Source organism: Sardina pilchardus, chromosome 18 (genome assembly GCF_963854185.1).
Source record: "Sardina pilchardus chromosome 18, fSarPil1.1, whole genome shotgun sequence".
In the NCBI taxonomy this organism is placed as follows: domain Eukaryota; kingdom Metazoa; phylum Chordata; class Actinopteri; order Clupeiformes; family Clupeidae; genus Sardina; species Sardina pilchardus.
In genome coordinates, this window is record NC_085011.1 from 8,409,527 (window position 1) to 8,430,045 (window position 20,519).

Sequence of the window (20,519 nt, forward strand, 5' to 3'; positions counted from 1 at the left end):
CCTGGTGCCTGGACCCTACCAACACACACACACACAAACACACACACACACACACCTCTCGTCATCCATCACCCCACCCCAACAAACACACACACACACACTCCTCTCCTCCATACATCACCCCCCGCCCCCCACCCCAACTAACAAACACAAACACACACACACACACACACCATATACATCTAGCTCTCCACTACACAGACCTGGGTGGGATATGACTACCACATCACTACAGAGAGCAGGGACTAATTCAGAGTCACTACGGCTCTTTGTTCTAACACTGGGTTACACGTGACGTGGACTGAAGGAGACTAAGCCTCCATCAGCTGTGTGTACAGTGAAGAGGCACACATTCTTCATGAGTGTGAATGACTGAAAGGTAATAAGACACGATGGAACACTTCTGAGACAACAAAAGAAAAGGGTCTGTGGAAGCCAAAACAAAGACGACTGAGATAAGGGGACTTATCACACACACACACACACAGAAAAAAAACAAAGATGGAAAGAGGAAGAGACATACAGTAGATTCAAAGAGAAGACACAATACAAAAATAGTTTAGATAGCGTATGGTGAGGTGAGGAGAGACGAGAGGCGCGGCCCACCTCGTCCACAGCATTCCTGTGGTGGCCGTCACGCCGGTCACGCCTGCCAGCGCTGCCAGCAGGAGCCTCCGCCGGTTAGGCGCCCGTGTGGCGTTGCCGTGGTATCTCCTCGACAACTGCACCATGCCAACAGTGGCCGCCGTCAACGCCCGCAAGCGGAACATTCTGTGGGAGGAAGGAGAGATGGATGAGGTGTGAGTTGAGGAAGATAAACAACAGACACGAATCCAGAATATTTTATTATTATTATTATTTTTTTTTTTTATCATTTTACATTCTCAAAAATGCCTTATCTTAGAGACCATGTTTGGGCATTAATATTATTCCTGCCATACAAACTTGGTCCAGTCATACTGAGAACATGTTTGTCTTCCATCCTACTAAGTTTCGACTGGCTATGATAATACTTTTCAGGATTATAATGCCCAAACATTGCCCGAATAGAATAATATCAAGGCCACTGGACTTGAACAGAAATGTTTTACAGGCTGCGGTTTTGGGACCCATCTATATTCATGAGACAAGGTTTGAACAAAATCTGAGATGATGCAGCAACAACCTTATCTGATTTGACATGGAATGACCCAACTTTCTCATTAGAATGCAACAGAGAACACTAAATGTAACATTCCTTTTCCATGATGGCAGTTTCACTCAATCTAAATAAACTTTCAAAGTGGCATCAATAGCATGTAGCCAGGTGGGTGGGTGGATCATTTATCCTCATAAATGGTTGTTAAATGTAGGCTATAGCTGTTTAAACATGTTTTACCATCTAAGCAGCAGCTTGGCCACATAACACGAAATCCCTGTCAGGTGTAATAGTGTGAAACAAAATCCGAGAGGATATTTCATGTCTAATCAAAGCTTGGCAGCAACACTGAACACTCTAAATCTCATTGGAGAAATCATATTACAAGAAGCATTTTTTTCCTATGGATGCCCCCTCCTCAGACACATCCAAACCTCTTTATGCTTTTGTATTTCACCGACAAACGCCTCCGAAGGCACATTTAGTAGAGATGCTGTTCCGTGTTACAAGCTGCTGGCGGGGAAGCTGAGAGTCCCAGTAGTGGGTGCTTTGTGGATTTCTCCATTTGCCTGGAACCTCTCTGCACCCTCCATCTCCAACTACGCCTCCTCCACCTAAGCCTAAGACTGTTTCCTCCAAAACTAATTAACAACCTTCCCTGGAACAAAAAAAAAACCCACGGCTTAAGACAATCGACTTTTTACCCTAAGGACACGTCCCGCCTCCGCTAAGCAAACGCCCCAAAAAACTTCAGCTCCCTCAGCTCGACGTTTAGTTACAATCTGGATTTAATCATCGATTGCAATTATTATCTTAGCAAAAATAATAATAATACATTCAAAATCCTCACACGTGATCACCTTCGCTTCTTCTGAAACTGTCGCACTAATCTCAAAAGTTCACCGGCTGCCCAAATGTCCTTTTTAAATGCTGCAGCTAAGCATCCTGGGACGGAGAAGAATAATTAAGGTTGGGTGCGCCGTGTTCTGTGGCCGCAGCACTAAGTGGTTCTGGTGGTGGCAGCGGTGGAGAGGGCACCGACGGAGAGGAGCGGTGTGCCCAGCGGGCCCAGACAAGCCACCTGTCGATACTCTATTAACGATTGGCCTCTTGATTGGCACTCCTGATTCAGCAGATTCTCCTGGGAAGAGGGGGGCGAGGGAGGAGGACAGCAGGGGGGGTAACGTGGGCTAATTGAAGTGATCGCTGGGCCGTGACAGAGTGGACTGATGGAGCGGAGTCTGGGGAGGAGAGGGGAGAGGAACAGGAGGAGAGAGATAGTGAGAGAGAGAGAGAAAGAGAGAGAGAGAGAGAGAGAGAGAGAGAGAGACTCAGCTGGCCACGCTCAATGGTTTGCTAATATTTTGGGACAGGAACTCAGCTGTGTTTAAGAAGCAGATGCATAGTGTTGTTCACTCTTGGGAAAAGAACATCATGTGCCAAGAGAAGCTCCAAAACTGTGCCAGTCTTTGACTCACTTCAAGGTCATTGTGATACAGAACTCTTAAAAGTAATGTCAGCTACAGAGTACAGACGACAATTTCAATCACTGAACATTTTTTGTCCCTTAACACTGTAAAAAATAAGGGAAAAAAAGGCTCCGAAAGCTGAAAACAAATAACGTGGGGTAGCCTGTCCTCCAAATAAAAACACTGTGTGGAATTTCATTGGGAACACTGAAGAGAGGAGTAAGCTGAAGAGAGGAGGGAGGAGTGAGTTTTGTTTGGTACTTGATTGGGGGGGCTTACTCTTACTCTTACACCATAACAAGTCCTAACAAAATTGATTTCAAGCAAAGTCTACACCAGCTACTTTCACAAATTACGTCCTTGTCCCTTGCAGAAGCTAGACAAGGCATCCATCAGTTTGCGTAATGCATGGTAGCCATTAAGATCTCTGGTTCAACCTGGGACAAGCTTTTCACTGATGACTACTGTAGGTCAACAGGGGCTTTAGTAGAGCTATGACAAATGATCGAATGATCTCAACAACCGATACTACTGCCAATGACATAATTATGACTTTGATAAATGATCTAGGCTAATAGAAAGATTGTGTGACAAATGGAAAGAGACTTGTGTCCTGACAGTGTCCAGTAAAATAGGTAAATCCATATCATTCTCACGCATATCTGCAGGCTTTACAGGCTTCGCTTTAAAATTGCTAGGGACTTTATCATTATGACTTTCTCTACTCTCCTGTGGATGGATGGGGAAATTTGCAAAAGGTTTTAGAAATGCACAGAGGGCAGAATTCTAAATGTCAAAACAGCACACAGAAGCTGGGAGGACTTTAATAACAACACAGTCAGCCAGGTTAACCTTACAGTACAGCGTGCAGTAATTGAATCGCGATTGAGCTCCGACTGCAGGCTCTGTACTCCAGACAACTGTTTTCAGGGAGAGAAAGAGAGACAGCGAGGACCACCTGTGGCTGCAGCAGCTGTGACTTCAGATCTGGGCCAAGGTGCCAAATGTGACCCGGTTCAGCCCTGGATAAACTCCTCGATGCTCCACAGACTCACTCGGTCAGATGTTCCTCTGTGTGTTAGAGACTGTATAAAGAACCTGTTTTCTGTTTTGATTGTTAGGATGTCAATGCCCACACCACACATTCTATCCAGGAGTTATCTTGTCACATACTGGAATAATCAGGTAGTCCACACCGATGTCTTCAAACAATGTTTGACTGTGCTTGAAAGAGTTGACTTAATTAATTCAAAGAAAAAAACTGGCATACTGATGAGGATGTACTGTATTGTGCTTTGTTTGCCACTTGCACTTTAAAAGGCAAGTAGCTTGTTACAGTCAAATGGAACATGACTGAAATAATGACTTCAACTTAATAAAAAAAGAAGGCAAGTACTGTTAACTAATTGGCTGAGCAATAGAATACACATTAAAGGTGTTAATTCTAAGTAGGTGGCTATAGATGCTTTGATTTGATCTGCATTTGACATGCAGTCTGGCCTTTCATTTAGCCTGGCTAGCGCCTATCACTTCTCAAATGAGACGTGGTCTGGCAACCAGACGTTCATTTTCTCGTAATTTAAAAAAAAATGTCCAGATCTGTTCATTGGGCGCCACGGATGTCTATCAAATGCGCCTGTGCATAGCTCATCATCGTCTTGCTTTCCCCCCTGTTCTGTGATTGGTCCCCTATCTCAGGCAAAAAAGTTTCCAGACTGCCTTAGCAGCGTGAATGAAATCACCACGCAAGGCAGGACGGGAACACCCAAGCTACCTTTCATGTATCCTACATGAAAACGGAGGTTTTATCACAGATCATCACACGATTATTTTCTGAAAACTTAGGCCAACATGGATAGGTGGGAAGGTGTTGTACAAGATATTGACAGCCCAATTAGTTTTTTAAAAAGACCAGAAGAAGCTATTATAGGCTATTTCGTTGCTCTGTTTGGTCAGGTCTATACAATGCTACAGACAGAACAGAATTCTTCAAGCAGTTTCTTTGCCATCCAACCTCACCCTCAAGAAGCCCTGAAAGAGGCAGCCAACTGGAAGGTACCCCCACCCCCCAACACACACACACACACACACACACGCACACACGCACACACGCACACACGCACACACACACACACTCTACCCGAGCTTCCCAGCGCAACTGCCCGAGGGCAGATAAGATGTAAGCAAAGCTCACCTGGGCTTAGGGAATGTCCATCTGAGGGTAAATTAATCTTTTGATGCACAACATTTCTGCTGGATTCACACAATTATGCTGCCTGCTGAGAGCTGAGACTCCCTGTACAGTACATGTAATGGATTTTCATCCATTTGGTGGTCTGTTGACAAATCCACTCTAACCACCTCATCAGAAACCTAGAATTCCCCAACCTCACTAGTTGGTCTGGAAATCGTGGCTCTGGGAATTCATTTGTGAAATCTTAAATCTGGTAGGCAACATAACGTAGTGCAAGCACAATCTCATACCACTCAAATGCATCCCTTTCTAACCTGGATGTGCCAGGCTATGAATGCTTAAAACAACAAGGAAATAGGCTATGGCTATGGCTATGGCTATGGTTATGGTTATGGCTATGGCTATGGCTATGGCTATGGCTATGGTTATTTAGCAGACGCCTTTGTCCAAAGCGACATACAAATAAATAACAATACAAATTAAATTAACAGTGAACAATTACAAACTAGGGAGAATAGTAATATTATCAGTAAAACAATAATTTTAAGCACTAACCTAATGAGAAATAAAACAGTGAAATGAGAATAGCAATCAAATAAGTCACTCAGTTAATTATATATAATAATAATAACTAAAGCATGGTATGGCTAAATTTAAGGACAATAGCAAAATAAATTTCAAATTCTATCAATAGACAAATTATAACAAAACAATACATTATACAAACCATAACACATCACAAACTCAAAGGACTAAGTGCATATTAAATAAATATGCCTTAAGACCCCTCTTAAAAGATCCAAAGCTGTTGCTGGAACGGAGAGCACTGGGCAACTCATTCCACCAACACGGAACCACTGAAGAATAGGATCTACAATTTGACCTAGCAAGTATGGTTGGTCGACATAACAGACGCTCCTCAGAAGATCGCAATGGGCGGTTGGGAATGTACATCGTGATTAAAGAACTGAAGTAGCTGGGAGCAGATCCAGTCAGTGTCCTATAGGCCAGAGTGAGAGATTTAAATTTAATTCTGGCTACTATAGGGAGCCAGTGGAGAGTAACTAGGAGAGGGGTTACATGTGTCCTCTTTGGCTGATTGAAGACCAGTCGTGCTGCAGCATTCTGAATCAACTGTAGTGGTCTTAATACACAAGCAGGTAGGCCAGCTAACAGAGAATTACAGTAGTCCAGCTTGGAGATAACCATTGCCTGTACAAGAAGCTGAGTGGAATCTTGTGTCAGATAAGGTCTGATCTTCCTAATGTTGTACAGGGTATACCGACATGACTTTGCAATTGAGGCAACATGCTCAGAGAAAGTAAGTTGGTCATCAATTATGACACCCAAGTTACGTGCCGATCTGGTTGGAGTCAGTGAGGATGAATCAAGCTGGATATTGATCTGTTGGGGAATAGCTGTTTTTGCTGGAAACACCAAGAGCTCAGTTTTGGAAAGATTAAGCTGAAGGTGCTGATCCTTCATCCAGATTGAAATGTCCTTCAGGCATGCAGAGATCCGATGGGAAACACTAGAGTCCTCAGGTGGGAAGGATAGGAAAAGTTGAGTGTCGTCCGCATAGCAATGATATTCAAATCCATGAGAGCGAATAATCCCACCTAAAGAAGTGGTGTAAATAGAGAAAAGGAGGGGCCCTAATACTGATCCTTGGGGGACTCCTGTAGTGAGGTCATGAGACTTTGATATCTGTCCCTGCCAAGACACGCTAAAAGAACGCCCTTTAAGGTAAGACTTGAACCAGTCAAGAGCTTTCCCAGAAATTCCCAGTTCATATAGTGTAGAAAGGAGAATGTCATGGTTAACCGTATCAAAGGCTGCAGATAAATCTAACAGAATTAACACTGATGACTGAGCAGAGGACTTAGCTACTCTCAATGCTTCAGTCACAGATAGAAGAGCAGTTTCAGTAGAATGACCACTCTTGAAACCAGACTGCATAGGGTCTAGTAGGTTATTCTGATAGAGGAAGTCACACATTTGCTTGAAGACCACTTTCTCCAAAACCTTTGACAAGAAAGGAAGAAGGGAGACAGGTCTGTAGTTCTTCACATCAGTTGAATTAAGTGTACTTTTCTTCAGCAAAGGCGTAATTCTTGCCTGTTTAAAAGAAGAAGGAACAATTCCAGAACTGAGTGAAGTATTAAATACATGTGTGACTGCCGGTATAATAGCGGGTGCTATAGACTGCAGGAGAGTAGACGGGACAGGATCCAAAGGGCATGTTGTTGGACGGCTTCGCTGAAGCAGTTGAGAGACCGCTTCCTCATCAAGAGGAGAGAAAAAGTCCAATGATGGCATCATGCTAACACCAGGCAGAGTCCTTCTTATAGGGTCATCAAACTGAGCACTTATCTTAGCAACTTTCTCAGTGAAAAATGTTGCAAAGTCATCTGCTGACAGTGAAGTAGCTGATGGCGGTGGTGGAGGATTGAGAAGAGACTTGAACATAGCAAAAAGTTTTCTGCTGTCAGTGGCGTTCTCAATCTTACTCTGATAATATGTTCTTTTTGCAAGTGTGACAGTGGATGAAAAAGATGATAGCATAGACTGGTATTTACTAAGATCATTTCTATCTCCAGATTTACGCCATTTCCTTTCAGCAGCTCTAAGTTCCTTGCGTACTGAGCGTATACTGTTTGTCAGCCATGGATGGCGAGGTTTAGAACGAGTGGGTCTTGTGGAAAGAGGACATGCTGCATTCAGACAGGATGCCAGTGTAGAGCAAAGAGTGTCTGTAGCATCATTAACCTCAAGTGATGAGAATGAGCTTGGAATAGGTAGAGCAGAAGTTACTAATGTTGCAAAATGTTCATTTGAGAGGCTTCTGAGGTTCCGTCGGAATGACATCGTCGGAGCAGGAACTGTAGGGTTATCAAGGAGACGCACAGAGAATCTAATGAAGTAATGATCTGATACATGTAGAGGATTAACCCAAACGTTGTCTGCAGTACAGTTACGTAGCAGAATCATATCAAGATCCTTACCAGCCTTGTGAGTAGGAGGACTGTGAACACGTGTTATACTAAAGGAGGAGAGTAAGGACAGGAAGTCAATTGAAGAGGAGTTGTCCAGATGAATGTTAAAATCACCAAGGATCAACAGAGGGCACGTATCCATTGGAATAGCAGACAGTAGAATGTCCAACTCATTCACAAAGTTGCCAAGCTGTCCTGGAGGGCGATAAATAACCACCAAGTATAATTTGTATGGTTCAGTTATCATGATGGCATGATATTCAAATGAGCTGTGGTTTTGAGTCGGCAGCAACTGAGTAAACCTCCAGTCATCAGAGATCAGAAAGCCTGCCCCGCCTCCTCTACCAGAGGAGCGACAGGTATGCGAAAAAGCATAATTGGTCGACAACGCTGCAGGTGTAGCAGTATTTTCTGGCCTAATCCATGTCTCTGTAAGCGCAACCAACTGAAGTGATAGCTGTGAGGCCAGAGCAGGAATGAAATTAGCTTTGTTCACTGCAGATTGGCAATTCCACAGCCCCATAGAAAAAGTAGGATATGAAGCTTGTTGCCTTTCGGCATTAGAGCGCATATAAACTTGTTTATGTTGAATGCACATTATTACCAGTAGGATGGCAGATAACAAGACAAGGTGAGACAAGAGTGAACTTATCTGAGAGGTGCCTTGCTTGTGTCCTTGCTCGGTGGACTCGTCGCAGGTAGACTCAATTCGTCTTGACACGAGTAAGTCTTCACACGAGGACGGATTCACACGAGAGCTGACGCTTCCGCTGACGCTCCAGCACAAAAGGCTAAGGCCAGCTCCTTGAGTGATGCCCAGGTTTTTTAATGGGAAAACCACACTACTAGGTTAACCCCTTGTCTGTAGTAGTTGTTGTGGAATCTTATGTTGTTATATCACATTTCTCCTCACTCTGTGACTTACAAAGGAAATCATTTGAGAACTATTAAATACGGATGCACTGTGAAACATGTGCATTATGATAAAAAAAAGTATACTATTCAACAAACTTCACAAGTCACAAGGAGTGCTGCACGGTGTACCAATACTAGAGAGGTATCACAATGCCTTCAAGCAAAAAACGATACGATTCTCAACGTTTTTAAAATCGATACTTTATTAACATAATAATAACGTTTCATGTCTGTTCGGACTGCTCCAACTCTCCATGCTCCTTGCACGCATCTCGGCAAGTGTTTATGTCAAGCAGGCAGCTCTGAGTGAGTGAGTGAGTGCACAGCTAACATCAACACAAGTTCTTTGCCGACAGTCATATGGCTTGTGGATAAAACGAAAAAGGTCGAAGTAAAATCTGGAACTATTTCGGATACATCGTGGATAGTGAAGACAAGCCAACAGTTACACTGAGGCCCGTCTCTAAAATATGTTTCAAAGTCATTCAAAGGCAAGTGGGCTACGCATAGAACTTAGAGCAGGAGTTCTAAGAGGTCTAAGAATAACGAAAAGGCTATAGAAAAAAACTACTACATAAGTGCCAAGTTCATCTCCTCAGTCTAGGGTCTCATACTGTAGCTTAAGTGACCACAAATGTGTGTTTTTTTATGGGATAACACGAATCTTCCTTCTTCATCAGTGAATTTTGATGAGACATAACAACTGCGAGCGTGGTACACTAATATGATGAAAGCGCAATGTTCACACTATAATATTACCATAACTTGCAAATGATCTATTTAATATTGAGCAATTTGTTCAATAATAATTGCCAATATGTAAGATGCGCTCATTACAGCCCACAGCATACCACCAGCCTGTTGAGTCCTAATAACAATAGTGGCCTATTGTTATGTGGCAGCAAATAATGTTAATTATCAAAGAAATAGACGTAATGTAGGAATGCACAAAGATATATTGCAACCAGTAATGGCCTAGGCTAGGCCTATCTGACGTGAGTGGTTGACCTGAGACCTGAGACCTGAGCGGTTGAAACGTGGTAGGCTACTTTTCAAATCACACTGGGAGCAAAGAAGACCATCTTCACTTTTTTCCCCTTTGCAACTGTCATAAATACGGGAAAGCCTAGGGTAGCATACATCAGATGGCCTAAAGAATAAGCTTAGGCCCTTCTGCACAGTATTCAGTGATTTGCATGCAGTAATTTGAACACTGATCTTGATTGAGCCTATTTGGGCTATTCAAAGGTGATTTATTGCCAAAACACGACACAATGTAAATTAACTATAAAGGAGTCACACAAAAACTACTAGCTTACTGACTATAAAAAATAATAACTATGTAGGAAGTTTAGAACCCAGAAGTGACCTGCACACTACAAAAGTGCACTAAATTAAATACCAATAACTCAATACACTTGGAGGAGGTCTGATGTTTTAGTATTCCGCAATGGTATGTTTCAGAATCGCGTATCGAGATATGTATGGAAGGTATATCGAAGTCATACATTTGGAAGTTCCATCGGAATACATTGCAATGGGATGTTGTCACATTTCACATTATGTGGGAGTGGGAGTGTAAGATAGTATTGAGAACGATAATATCGACACTTTGAGAGGAAGATGGACTGTCATTTCAAAACAATTAAAATGAAGTAGTGTAACACTTGGTCAAACATCACCAGTCCAGAAGTAGCACTGGGCAACACCATAACATGCCTTCAGAAGAAGCAACTTAACATTATGGGCGCACTGTCCATGTTTACCACATACCAACCATAGACCGTAGCCTACTAGACTAATGAAACATATCACTGTTTCGTTTCCCCATAAGGTCATTACTTTACCAAGAGCAGATTATCTCTTTAAAACTACCATTATGAGGGGCTTTAACACAATCATGAACGTTAGCGTTGTTCCGATTCACATTGACTAATGACACCGTTCTGCTAACGTTACACCATCTGGGTAAATATTGCATGACGAACTGTTAACCTGACAGTTTATGACAACTGACCTGTAAGCAAACCTTCTATGTATACTGATTCACACCTGCTTCATGATATCTAACTTGCACTGACAGTATAACGCTGCCAATTTCACTACGTAGCATACCAAGCTAGTATTAGCTGGCGTTATAGCAGAGACATCGACGCAACTATTGAGTTTGCTAGCTGACAGGCTAGCTACAGATGTTGCTAACAGGCTATCGTTGCAATTAACACAGCTGGCTTACAGCGGCCAGCTGAAAACGTCGTAATGTATGACGACTTAAAAGCCACTTACTTTAATTCTTTTGAGAAAACGGTACTTCACAGTGTCCGCCGTCTTCAAAATAGCGCTTAAAGGACAACGTTTTCAGCTCCTTCGTTTGACAGCTAACGTTACAATTCCAATTCACTGTACACTCAGTTCCGCATCCATGAGGGCCTCTTTCCGTGCGCTCTCGACGTAAGACAAGACCGTTCTAGTGCGCATAAAAGTCCCTCCCTCTGCGGTAAGGACTGTTTGTAAACACTGTGCTGGTTGTGATGGGACAGGCAAGTGTGGCAGGAGAATGTAAAGCCAGTCTAGTCCACAGGTTAAGGAATAGAAGGAAGAAATACTTCGGTGTGTGATATATTATTCCAGTGTAGCCTATTATAGGCCTACTGGCTGGCTGCTATCCTATCAGGGTTCAGGGGTAAACTGAGCTGATTTATAAGCAGGCGATAGCTCCAGTGTGAAATTGTATGATCTCTTTTTGAATAATTGAAAGTCACCTTTCTCACTCCTCTCACACATGCAACTCACACTGACACACGCAAACACGAACTTGTTCACACACAAACCTCTGTGTGTGTGTGTGTGTGTGTGTGTGTGTGTGTGTGTGTTCATGTGCACATGTATGAGTGTAACTTTGAACATGTGTGTGTGCAATCATCTACTTGACTGGCCTGAACATCAAAACATAAAGAAATCACTTTCAAAGAGTGCCCAGTTTGCCACGCGCCAGCCCCACTAAAGCATGTTATTTTGGGATTTTTAGTTGGCTCTTGTTCGGCTGAATGATTTCCTCTCCTGTCCCGTGGGCTGTTGGCAGGCACATACTGGCCCAGGGCCTTTAAGATCATAAGGTTTTTCGCCACATCATAGCACATGTGCAAATGCACGCAAGGCCCCTCGATCTGTGCCGATTTTGTATTCTGCTGGTGCTTTTATTTTTTCAAGGGAGGAAAGGGGCTAGAAATAGCCTTTTGTGCACTTTATAGGATGCTTGGCATAGTTTTCCTATGCTTGTCTCTGTTTCCATCCTTCTGTCTCATTCACAGCTATTGCACAGTAGCAGTTTTTGTTATTGTGTTATTTGTGTATTATGCCTTCTTCAAAGGAAACCATCCTTGGCCAAGTTGTCCTGTCGGAATTTAGCACAATGTCGGAAATCATGAAAGCAAGACAGAAAGCTTTTTTTGGCAGCTGGTAATTAGCTGCAGACATGTTATACAAGACTGCATATCACAATAGAAGAAAGCAATTATATAGTCAAGTGTCCACACAATATTTGTCAAGTGTCCACATAAATTTGAGTCTACATAAAAAAATAAATATTCTAATGTTTCCTTTACATTAATTAATTTCAGACTAAAAAGACTTAAGCACTCCTTCATTTATATCACTTTGATGATTAGCTGAGCTATGGAACTACCTGAACATGGCAGATATGTAGGCCTACTGTAGCTAGTTGGAAGCATGTTTGGACAATTTTCCAATTACACAATAACACAAGTAATTGAGGATTTTTATTATTATTATTTATAAGGTAATAATGTCCTCAATTTGTATTATTTATAAAGTGAAAATGTATGAGTCAACAACCCTGATTGACAATTTGTATGGACTCAGCTACAGTATGCTTTCAATTTAAAATAGACCTTTACTGATTCAATCTTTTCAAAATGAGTAGGCAAATTCATAAAAACATGACCCTGTCTTAGACCATAATCTGATTTACTGTTGCCTATTCAATTGCCTGTCACTTACAAGCGCAATCTCTGCTTTAATAAAGTATGGGCCCTCCAGTGATAGTTTGTCTTCACATTAAGATTTAATGCACAGCATTAACATGGTATTCACACATACATGGCCTTTTATTTGTCAGCTTCTTTTTAGTGCAGTAAATGCTCCCGTGCTTTCTCTCTCTCTCTCTCTCCCTCTTTTAGCCAGCAGCCATAAAGTATCATTACTGCATCCAATTTCTGACATAGACCCTCTTCCTTTTTGCTCGCTGCTCTTGCACAAATCCAAATTCATTCTCGTTGGGAAAATGGCTTCATTTGGCCTGCCTGCAGCACATAAACACTCCTCCCCAATTCATTCTAACCACGCTAAGCTTTTCTGTTTGTCATGTGGGTGCTATTTCACAGTCTCAAGCCATCTCCTTTCTTTCCGTAGGCCGTCAAACCGGTGAGACTGGAGCTTTGTCACAGGACCAGGTGGGGCTAGCCTTTACACAATGCTTATTCCTTATATGGCTTCCACCTTTTTGTAATTCATTTGTTGGAGCCATGGTGGCTATGCTAAGCTTGATATCCTAAATGCACAAGTCTGCATCTTGCGTAGGTGTGTCCCACCTTGGGTGTGAGGCTTGGTTGTGCTGAGTAGTATAAACTGTTGATATGGATTCAGGTTGCTGTGCCATGATTGCTCATTGGTGCTTCTTGTTAGCCATATGCACTGATTCCCAGTGGGTGGCTGATAGCCCAACAGGTTTGTGATGGCTTAGCAAAATCCCATACAAACCTTTAACCACTGCCAAAGGATTATTTGACTTTAAAGGTGGACAGAAAGATAAGGCCTGAACAATGGCCTCTTCAGATATTTGCAAGCTAGACTTTGAGTCGGCGTTGTGGACTGTTTAATGGGTGTGGCAAGAATACTCCAGTAAATTCTATAGGCCCATAAGGTCAATTTACTGCACGCAAAGCAATAAAAGGTGTTTCCCTGAACAAAGGTAACCTGAAAGGGATGTCCAGTCAGTCCAGTAAACAGCCACAGCTATTATTATCTCTCTTTGTGGCATGCTGATAACAGTATGGGGCTCTAGTTACATGCAGCATGCGTAGGGTTCCGTTTGTCATGCATAACAGACAGAAATAAGCTTAAGTTTCACCTTACCTCTAACTATGTGGATGTGAGGAGGTGTGTGTGTGTGTGTGTGTGTGTGTGTGTGTGTGTGTGTGTGTGTGTGTGTGTGTGTGTGTGTGTGTGTTTGTGTGTGTGTGTTTATCTCAACCTGCCATGGATGCACTGTCCATGTTGTCCTTGCCAACCCTCTAAACTATAACAACAAATACACACCTACACATGTTTCCAAACAATTGTAAAGTGATACTTTTGTAGAGGCCTATCTGTCTGATTAATGGAAACTTGGGGGCCCTAAAAGCTGGCACACTCGCCAGTCTCTTTGTTAGATATGCCATTTGGATGAATATTTGATGTGGACTAAGTGAGGTGTGACTGCCACCGAGCCGTCCTCCTGTCCTGTCCCGGGCTTGCTCCCGCTCCCTGCCTGCCTCCATTATGATGGGAGCGTCTAATTCATCAGGTGCTGACAAACGCCTCAGCGAGGCTGCTTTAACCGGTGCTCCTGCTCTCCTGCTTCAGCTTTCCGTATTATCTGTCCCTGACCTTGAGTCGTGGGCAGTGGGAGTGCTGCACCAGGACATAGGCCTTGACTTAACACACACTCTCTCTCTCTCTCTCTCTCTCTCTCTCTCTCTCTGTCTTTCAATTGAGTATTTAATAGCCAACAACAGTAATGAGTATAATGACCGGCTTATGTTTATACAAGAAAGATATTTAAAGAAACAGATTTAAAAGCTTAACACTTTTGCATTGAGTTTAAGATCCGTGTGAACTTTGACCCATATCCTAGATGGTATGTGTCCTCTGGAAGATCGGCATCAGTAAGAATTAACATAGAGGTCTACAGCAAACAGAATGTCCAGTGGAGATTCATGGGGCACATACTCTGGCAGAAAGACCTAAACAAAAAACACTAGGATGTGGCCCACATGTACAGTAACACTCCTTAGCACTGGTTCATTGGGGAGTTGGAGGGTCCATGACTAAGCAACAGGTGCAAAATGAAAACAAGTCTTTTTATAGTCACTAAGATCACGGGACATGAATTAACAAATGTGACTGCTGACTGAAACATGACTACATTGCTGTAAGACACATGCCTTTAGCATGGTGCACATATGTAGGCCTAATCATGGCACATTACAGCTAACTATCTACTTACTAGCTTAGAGACTGCTAATGCTAAACTAATTAATAGTCATACAAGATTTGTATTTGTGAAGGATAATTCACAAGATTCTATTACAACAATGAGATACCATTTTTGGTCAGCCTGTGCTTACTTCAGGCCTCTTTACAAACAAGTGACTATGGCTGTGCTACCTGAAAGTAAGTGCTACTTTGTCCAATTCCTAAGACAAGCATGTACACACAGACACACTGTACACACTGGTAGAAAACAGCATTAAGTAGGATTCTTGTCCTTGCTTTAAATTAGCATTTAAATTGCATCAAAATGAAACCCAAGTGGATTGAATTTGTTTAAGGCCAGGTTCAGTAATATTGAAGCTAAATATAAATTCTATAGTTGGCTGGGAGGTTTATTAATGTGTTGCAAATAGTAATTAGGCCTATTTTGAAAGAACTAATAAATCCTTTTCAAGAGCGTCAACACAATAGTTTGAGACATGGAAATGGCCTGCCAACATCTTTCCACAGCGCCTTTCACATTTTCTCCCCATGTAATCATAACGTTATCTGATATTTTTGGAAATATTCACACAATTACCATTCTGCAACATCTTATTCTGTGGGGTTCTTCAAGTCACATACAATTTTGGACTCTACATATATAAAAAAACTTGGACTATATATATATATATATATATATATATATATATATATATATTGTCTTATGTATGTTTCTTGTTTGTCTGATTGGTTGTTTTACAGCACTTTGGTCAACTGTTGTTGTTTTTTAAAGTGCTATACAAATAAATTGACATTGACAAATTGACATATATACTGTAAAAAGACTTGTTCCACATACAGTATTAACCCGGCTATAAATGACGTAGGCCTACTGAATACCTAGCCATGGCCATCTCAGTCCCCTAAAAACAGTGGGGTGAGTAAAAAAACGAGAATGCAGAATTTCCATGACTTTTCCATAATTTTTTTCACAAATTTCCTTGACCTTATATTTCTCAAAACCTCACATCAACTAGTGCTACATTAATAATAGATATGACGCGTGAGATAACGGGATGGTTACCTAGAAGGAATGCTCTCAAAATGTAAAAGTTTGCCAATCGGTTGTGACACAAGTGTGAGACATGACCTGTCCAAATGATATGATTCTGAGTTGAATTGGGTGAAGCAAATTTCCATGACTTTTCCAAAAATTTTGGGATGTTTTTTGTTTTCCAAAACCTTTCCAGGCCTGGAAATTGGCATTTTCAAATTCCATAACTTTTCCAGGTTTTTTAAAAACGTATGAACCCTGCTACTGTAGGAATCTGGACGATCTGGAGAGATTTAGAAAGAGGAATGGTCTCAAATCCTCTGCTTTGTATTCTCCAACTTTGAGATGTCAAATCTCATGATAATAGCCTAGTCTACTTCTCTCATCATAGTCCAGTCCACATCTCTGCTGTAGACTTTGCCGTATAGGTTGAAGGGCTATGTAACTAAGGTGTAGCCCAGTTACGGATAGAGGTTCGCTTGGCCACAGATCATCAGGTCCGATCAGCATTGTCTGTTGCTAGTCTATAATGAAAATAAAGCTCACACTTAGGAACATAATCCTAAACATACAGAGTTACCATGGAAGTGATCTTAGCTGTTCTGGGATTACTTTTAAAGGGTGTCATCTTTCATATGACCTTTTGTGGCGGACTCATCTCACAAAATTGTTGTGATATCTGACATGCAGCTGCATGACAAAACATGCTTTTTGATATTAAAGTTTTAAATATGTCAAAGTGCATTAAATATCAATGCACTTTTTTTTGTTTTTTTTTTTGGGGGGGGGGGGTCCAAATGAGTCGGTAGAATTGTAAATGATTAGATTTTTGGGGCGTCTGCCTAAGCATCTGTTGGCTTGAATGTTTGAAGGACAGACTAATAATAGAAAAGTAATAATATAATGGATTGAGCAGCCTTGCTGCCAAGAGGCTTGGGGGGACACAGCTAGTGACTATACAGACGTTTTGACTCTGCAGAGGTGACAGCCATATAGATTTGTCCATCTCATGTTGATTCTGGGGATTCTGCACTTGTTTTTCAAATGTGTGACTCAGCATTGTGGCAAGTTCATAACCATTTGAAAATCAACCAATCCAAATTCAAGCATAACAGATGCTAAATGAGAAATCTCAATGTGTTTTAATTTGTATATCAGGCTACTCAAGAGTTTAGGCCAAGGGTAGACTAACAATTTCAGGTGTTTTTGAAGGCAGTGTGTGGATTTCAGAGAGCCCAACACTAAAAGTTCAGCCCATTTCGTTTCATTGGATGAATAAAGGATAATTGGCATTATTCAGAAGTTAGGTGTTATTTACGGCGCTAAGGCTTCTTACTCTGATTGGACGTTGAGTGTAGATACACACCCACCAGGTAACCTGGTGTCCAATCAGCTGAACACGTTCATATTTTTCCTTAAAGTAAATGTTAAGGACAAACTGGAATTGTAAATGAATGCATGTTTGAGTCCTCAATCACGTTGGTCTGTAGTGTCCTCGAAAAAAAAAAAAAACCCTGACTAAGCAGTTTGACAGCAAATGCCAAACGTTTGCTGTCCTAGCTTTTCGCTCCTCTCGATCAGAAAAGTATTCGCAGGGTGTCCGGAACTGGTGCAACATCGACTCCCTTCCGAAGTAGCTGGTGGTGTTGGCTTGTAGATGAGACGGTAGCCCTGCCTAGCAGCCCGCCTATTCCCCTCCCTTCCCAGCTCGGTCTCACTAGGTTTGCCTGCAGCATTCGCGTTCTCGGCCAGGTTTTACTTCAGAGATGGCTGCGAAAGTGTGTAGGTCGGTTCTCTTCTTGTCCAGGAGCAGTGGATCGGTGGCAGCCACCTTCCCCGTACTTGGTGTCTCCTCACAACGGCATCAACACAAAAGATCGGTAAGAAGCCCACTTGAAGCATGCATTGTACAGGGGGTGGTGGGCTTGGGAGGAGGCGAAAGACTGGATGGGTTCTCGGTACTGAAAAGAGTAGCCTGGACGGGAAATGGGCTTGCTAAGGAAGTAACATTAGCTTGCTTCGGTTTTGATGTTTCTTACGGTCTTGTACTGACTGCGGCAGATGACTCGTTTAGGTTGATGACTCTATTTAACACTTTTTGAGAGGAATTAAGCTATTGTTATCCACATACTATTCGGTTTGGCGAATATGAAACTAACATGGGATAGGGATAGGCTACTGTCTGTCGATGGCCAGGGACACCCCTCCTTGACATTAGTATGGCTAGTTACGGCTTGATCGACCGCTTTGACGGTTCACGTGTGATATTTTGTTAGTGGCTTCTAGTTGCAGATTTCGTTATGTCTCTCAACTTCAACAAGCTTTTGATAATGACGTTCGTGTATGTTAAAATGTTCGCCCACGTAACCTTGAATGCAACAGTGGTTTCCCAACTCCAGTGGTTAGAGACTTATCGAGGCTACCTGTACCTGGTAAACCGACTATGGTGGAAAATGGGTTAACCAGAGTGGGACTGTCATTTGGGCAGTTTCTATTAGCTTTTGACCCCCGCTTCTACTCCTTAATCGATGAAACCGAACGCCCCATACTCCCTCCCATTTCTTTTTCCTGTAGCTTGGCCGACCAGCAGTGTGCCTCTGCAGTGTGTGTGTGTGTGTGTAGTGAGAGCGAGAGTGTGTGTGAGTTAATGTGACAGTGCGGCATAGGAACTCCAGTCTTAAGAGCTGCGCGCGCCTCCACGTTCAGGGAAATACAAGCCTCAATGGACAACTAGCCGTACTCCGATTGACATGTAAACGCGCATTACCCCAGATTTTGATAATGTCAAACTAGCTTCAGTCCCCCCTCCCTCCCCCCAACACACGTATACAACCACACACCTCCCGTTCTGCGGGTGTTTCCCCCTCCGTCGGGGAGCTCCTGGATTTGCCTTCTCTTAACTCCCCTTCTTTGAGAAACTCCGAGTGTGCGCACCACTCAGCGTAGTCGTGAGCGGAGCATGACGTCCCAGTACACTGGAGCAGAAATGTAATTGTGTTTTCCAGACCCTGTCGATAGCTCAACGGAGCAATAATTACATCGCTTTCCGTGTGCGTCCCAGGCCACTGCAGCAGACCCGATTCTCGTCGTTTACTAGGCTACTATGAGCGGGTGGTATGAATGAAAATTGAATGGTGTCAGAAAAGATGGGATTGGTGAGGAAAACGGCTTCAGTGCATGTCAATGCAGCACAGCATTTTACAGTTGCACTTGATAGTGGGACAGGGGGAATGCTGCTATTATCCCCCATTGCTTTGGTGTTTTGCTCAGACCTGTCATTAGATTAGATTAGGTTCAATTTTATTGTCATTGTGCAGAGTACAAGTAGCCTACAATGACAATGAAATGCAGTTTGCATCTAATCAGAAGTGCAAAAGTGCAATGTCATATACAATGTATAGACAGGTGGTGCATAGGCAGGACATTGTATAGTGCTGTGTGGACAGTAGTGTACAGTTGGTTTACAGAGGGTGGCTTAAAGTAATATTTATGAAGCATACATACTGTAGTACACTGGCAGAGCGACAGCCCCCATGACAGCAGATTTGCGTCAGATGTTCACCTGAGGGGAGGAGCAGAGAGCAAGTTTGTCTTTCATTGAGCTGAATGTGAATGCTTTTGGTGTGCACAGCCAGGTTTGCAGTAAGTCAGTCAGTCGTCAGTCAGTCAGCCAGTCGCCACACAGCAGCAACAGCATCCCGAGTCTCATGTTGCCCGAAGACTGAGATGGTGACCGTTTCACTAGAGCACCCCCAGGTTTCTGGCCCTCAATGTGAATGCTTTTAGTGTGCACAGCCAGGTTTGCAGTAAGTAAGTCAGTCAGTCAGTCAGTCAGTCATCAGTCAGTCACCACACAGCAGCAACAGCAGCATCCCGAGTCTCATGTTGCCCAGAGACTGAGATGGTGACCGTTTCACAAGAGCACCCCCAGGTTTCTGGTCCTCATTCCTAGACAATCTAAGAGGTGGGATGGGGTTTATCTGTCTCCAGCTCTGTGTGAAGAACAGAAAAAGTCCTGCTTATCATCTGGCCCTGTCAGCCAGAGAGATGTTTGCAATGGGTCATACCTTCACATGTGACACTTGCGTTGGTCCCCAGAGCCTGGTGCTTAACCTGCCCCGGATGTCTATTGACTCTGCTGTCCAATAAAAAGCTGTCATTTGAATGCGGCGTGTGCTGTCAGCTTGTAGCCCAGGACGGAATCGGAGAGAGGGGGGGAAATCGGTACTTCTCGTGAGAAGAGGCGTGAATCACAGTCAGTCAGTGATGAGATATCTGTAACCAGCCTGACCGAGTGTTGCTACCTGAGTCCGTTCCCGTACACTGCATCAATCCATCACACAACCGTGTGCAGTCTGTGGCTCCTTGGGAGCAATGGTTTCTGTGTCCCATGTGGCCTGAAAACATCTTGGTCTAACAACATTCTTTGTGAAAAATAAATAAATAAGTAAATAATGATTTGTGTTTTTACTTAAGACTCCTCCTTGTTGTAATTGTG

General features: G+C 42.8%; 1 protein-coding gene across 3 annotated transcripts in view; it reads right to left on the reverse strand.

Annotated features, from left to right (window-relative positions):
• Window positions 1–11,166, reverse strand: part of micu1 (mitochondrial calcium uptake 1) — a 54,913-nt gene extending 43,747 nt beyond the window's left edge. Inside the window, exons 1-2 of one of the 3 annotated variants that reach the window (XM_062518922.1) lie at window positions 10,999–11,166; window positions 607–771 (exon numbers count right to left, since the gene is read on the reverse strand). In XM_062518922.1, the coding sequence (XP_062374906.1) occupies window positions 607–770 (164 nt within the window). In that variant the 5' untranslated portion in view covers window position 771; window positions 10,999–11,166. The remainder of the gene's footprint in view (window positions 1–606; window positions 772–10,998) is intronic. The other 2 variants (XM_062518923.1, XM_062518924.1) reach the window with 2 other exon arrangements.
• Window positions 11,167–20,519: the final 9,353 nt, after the last annotated feature.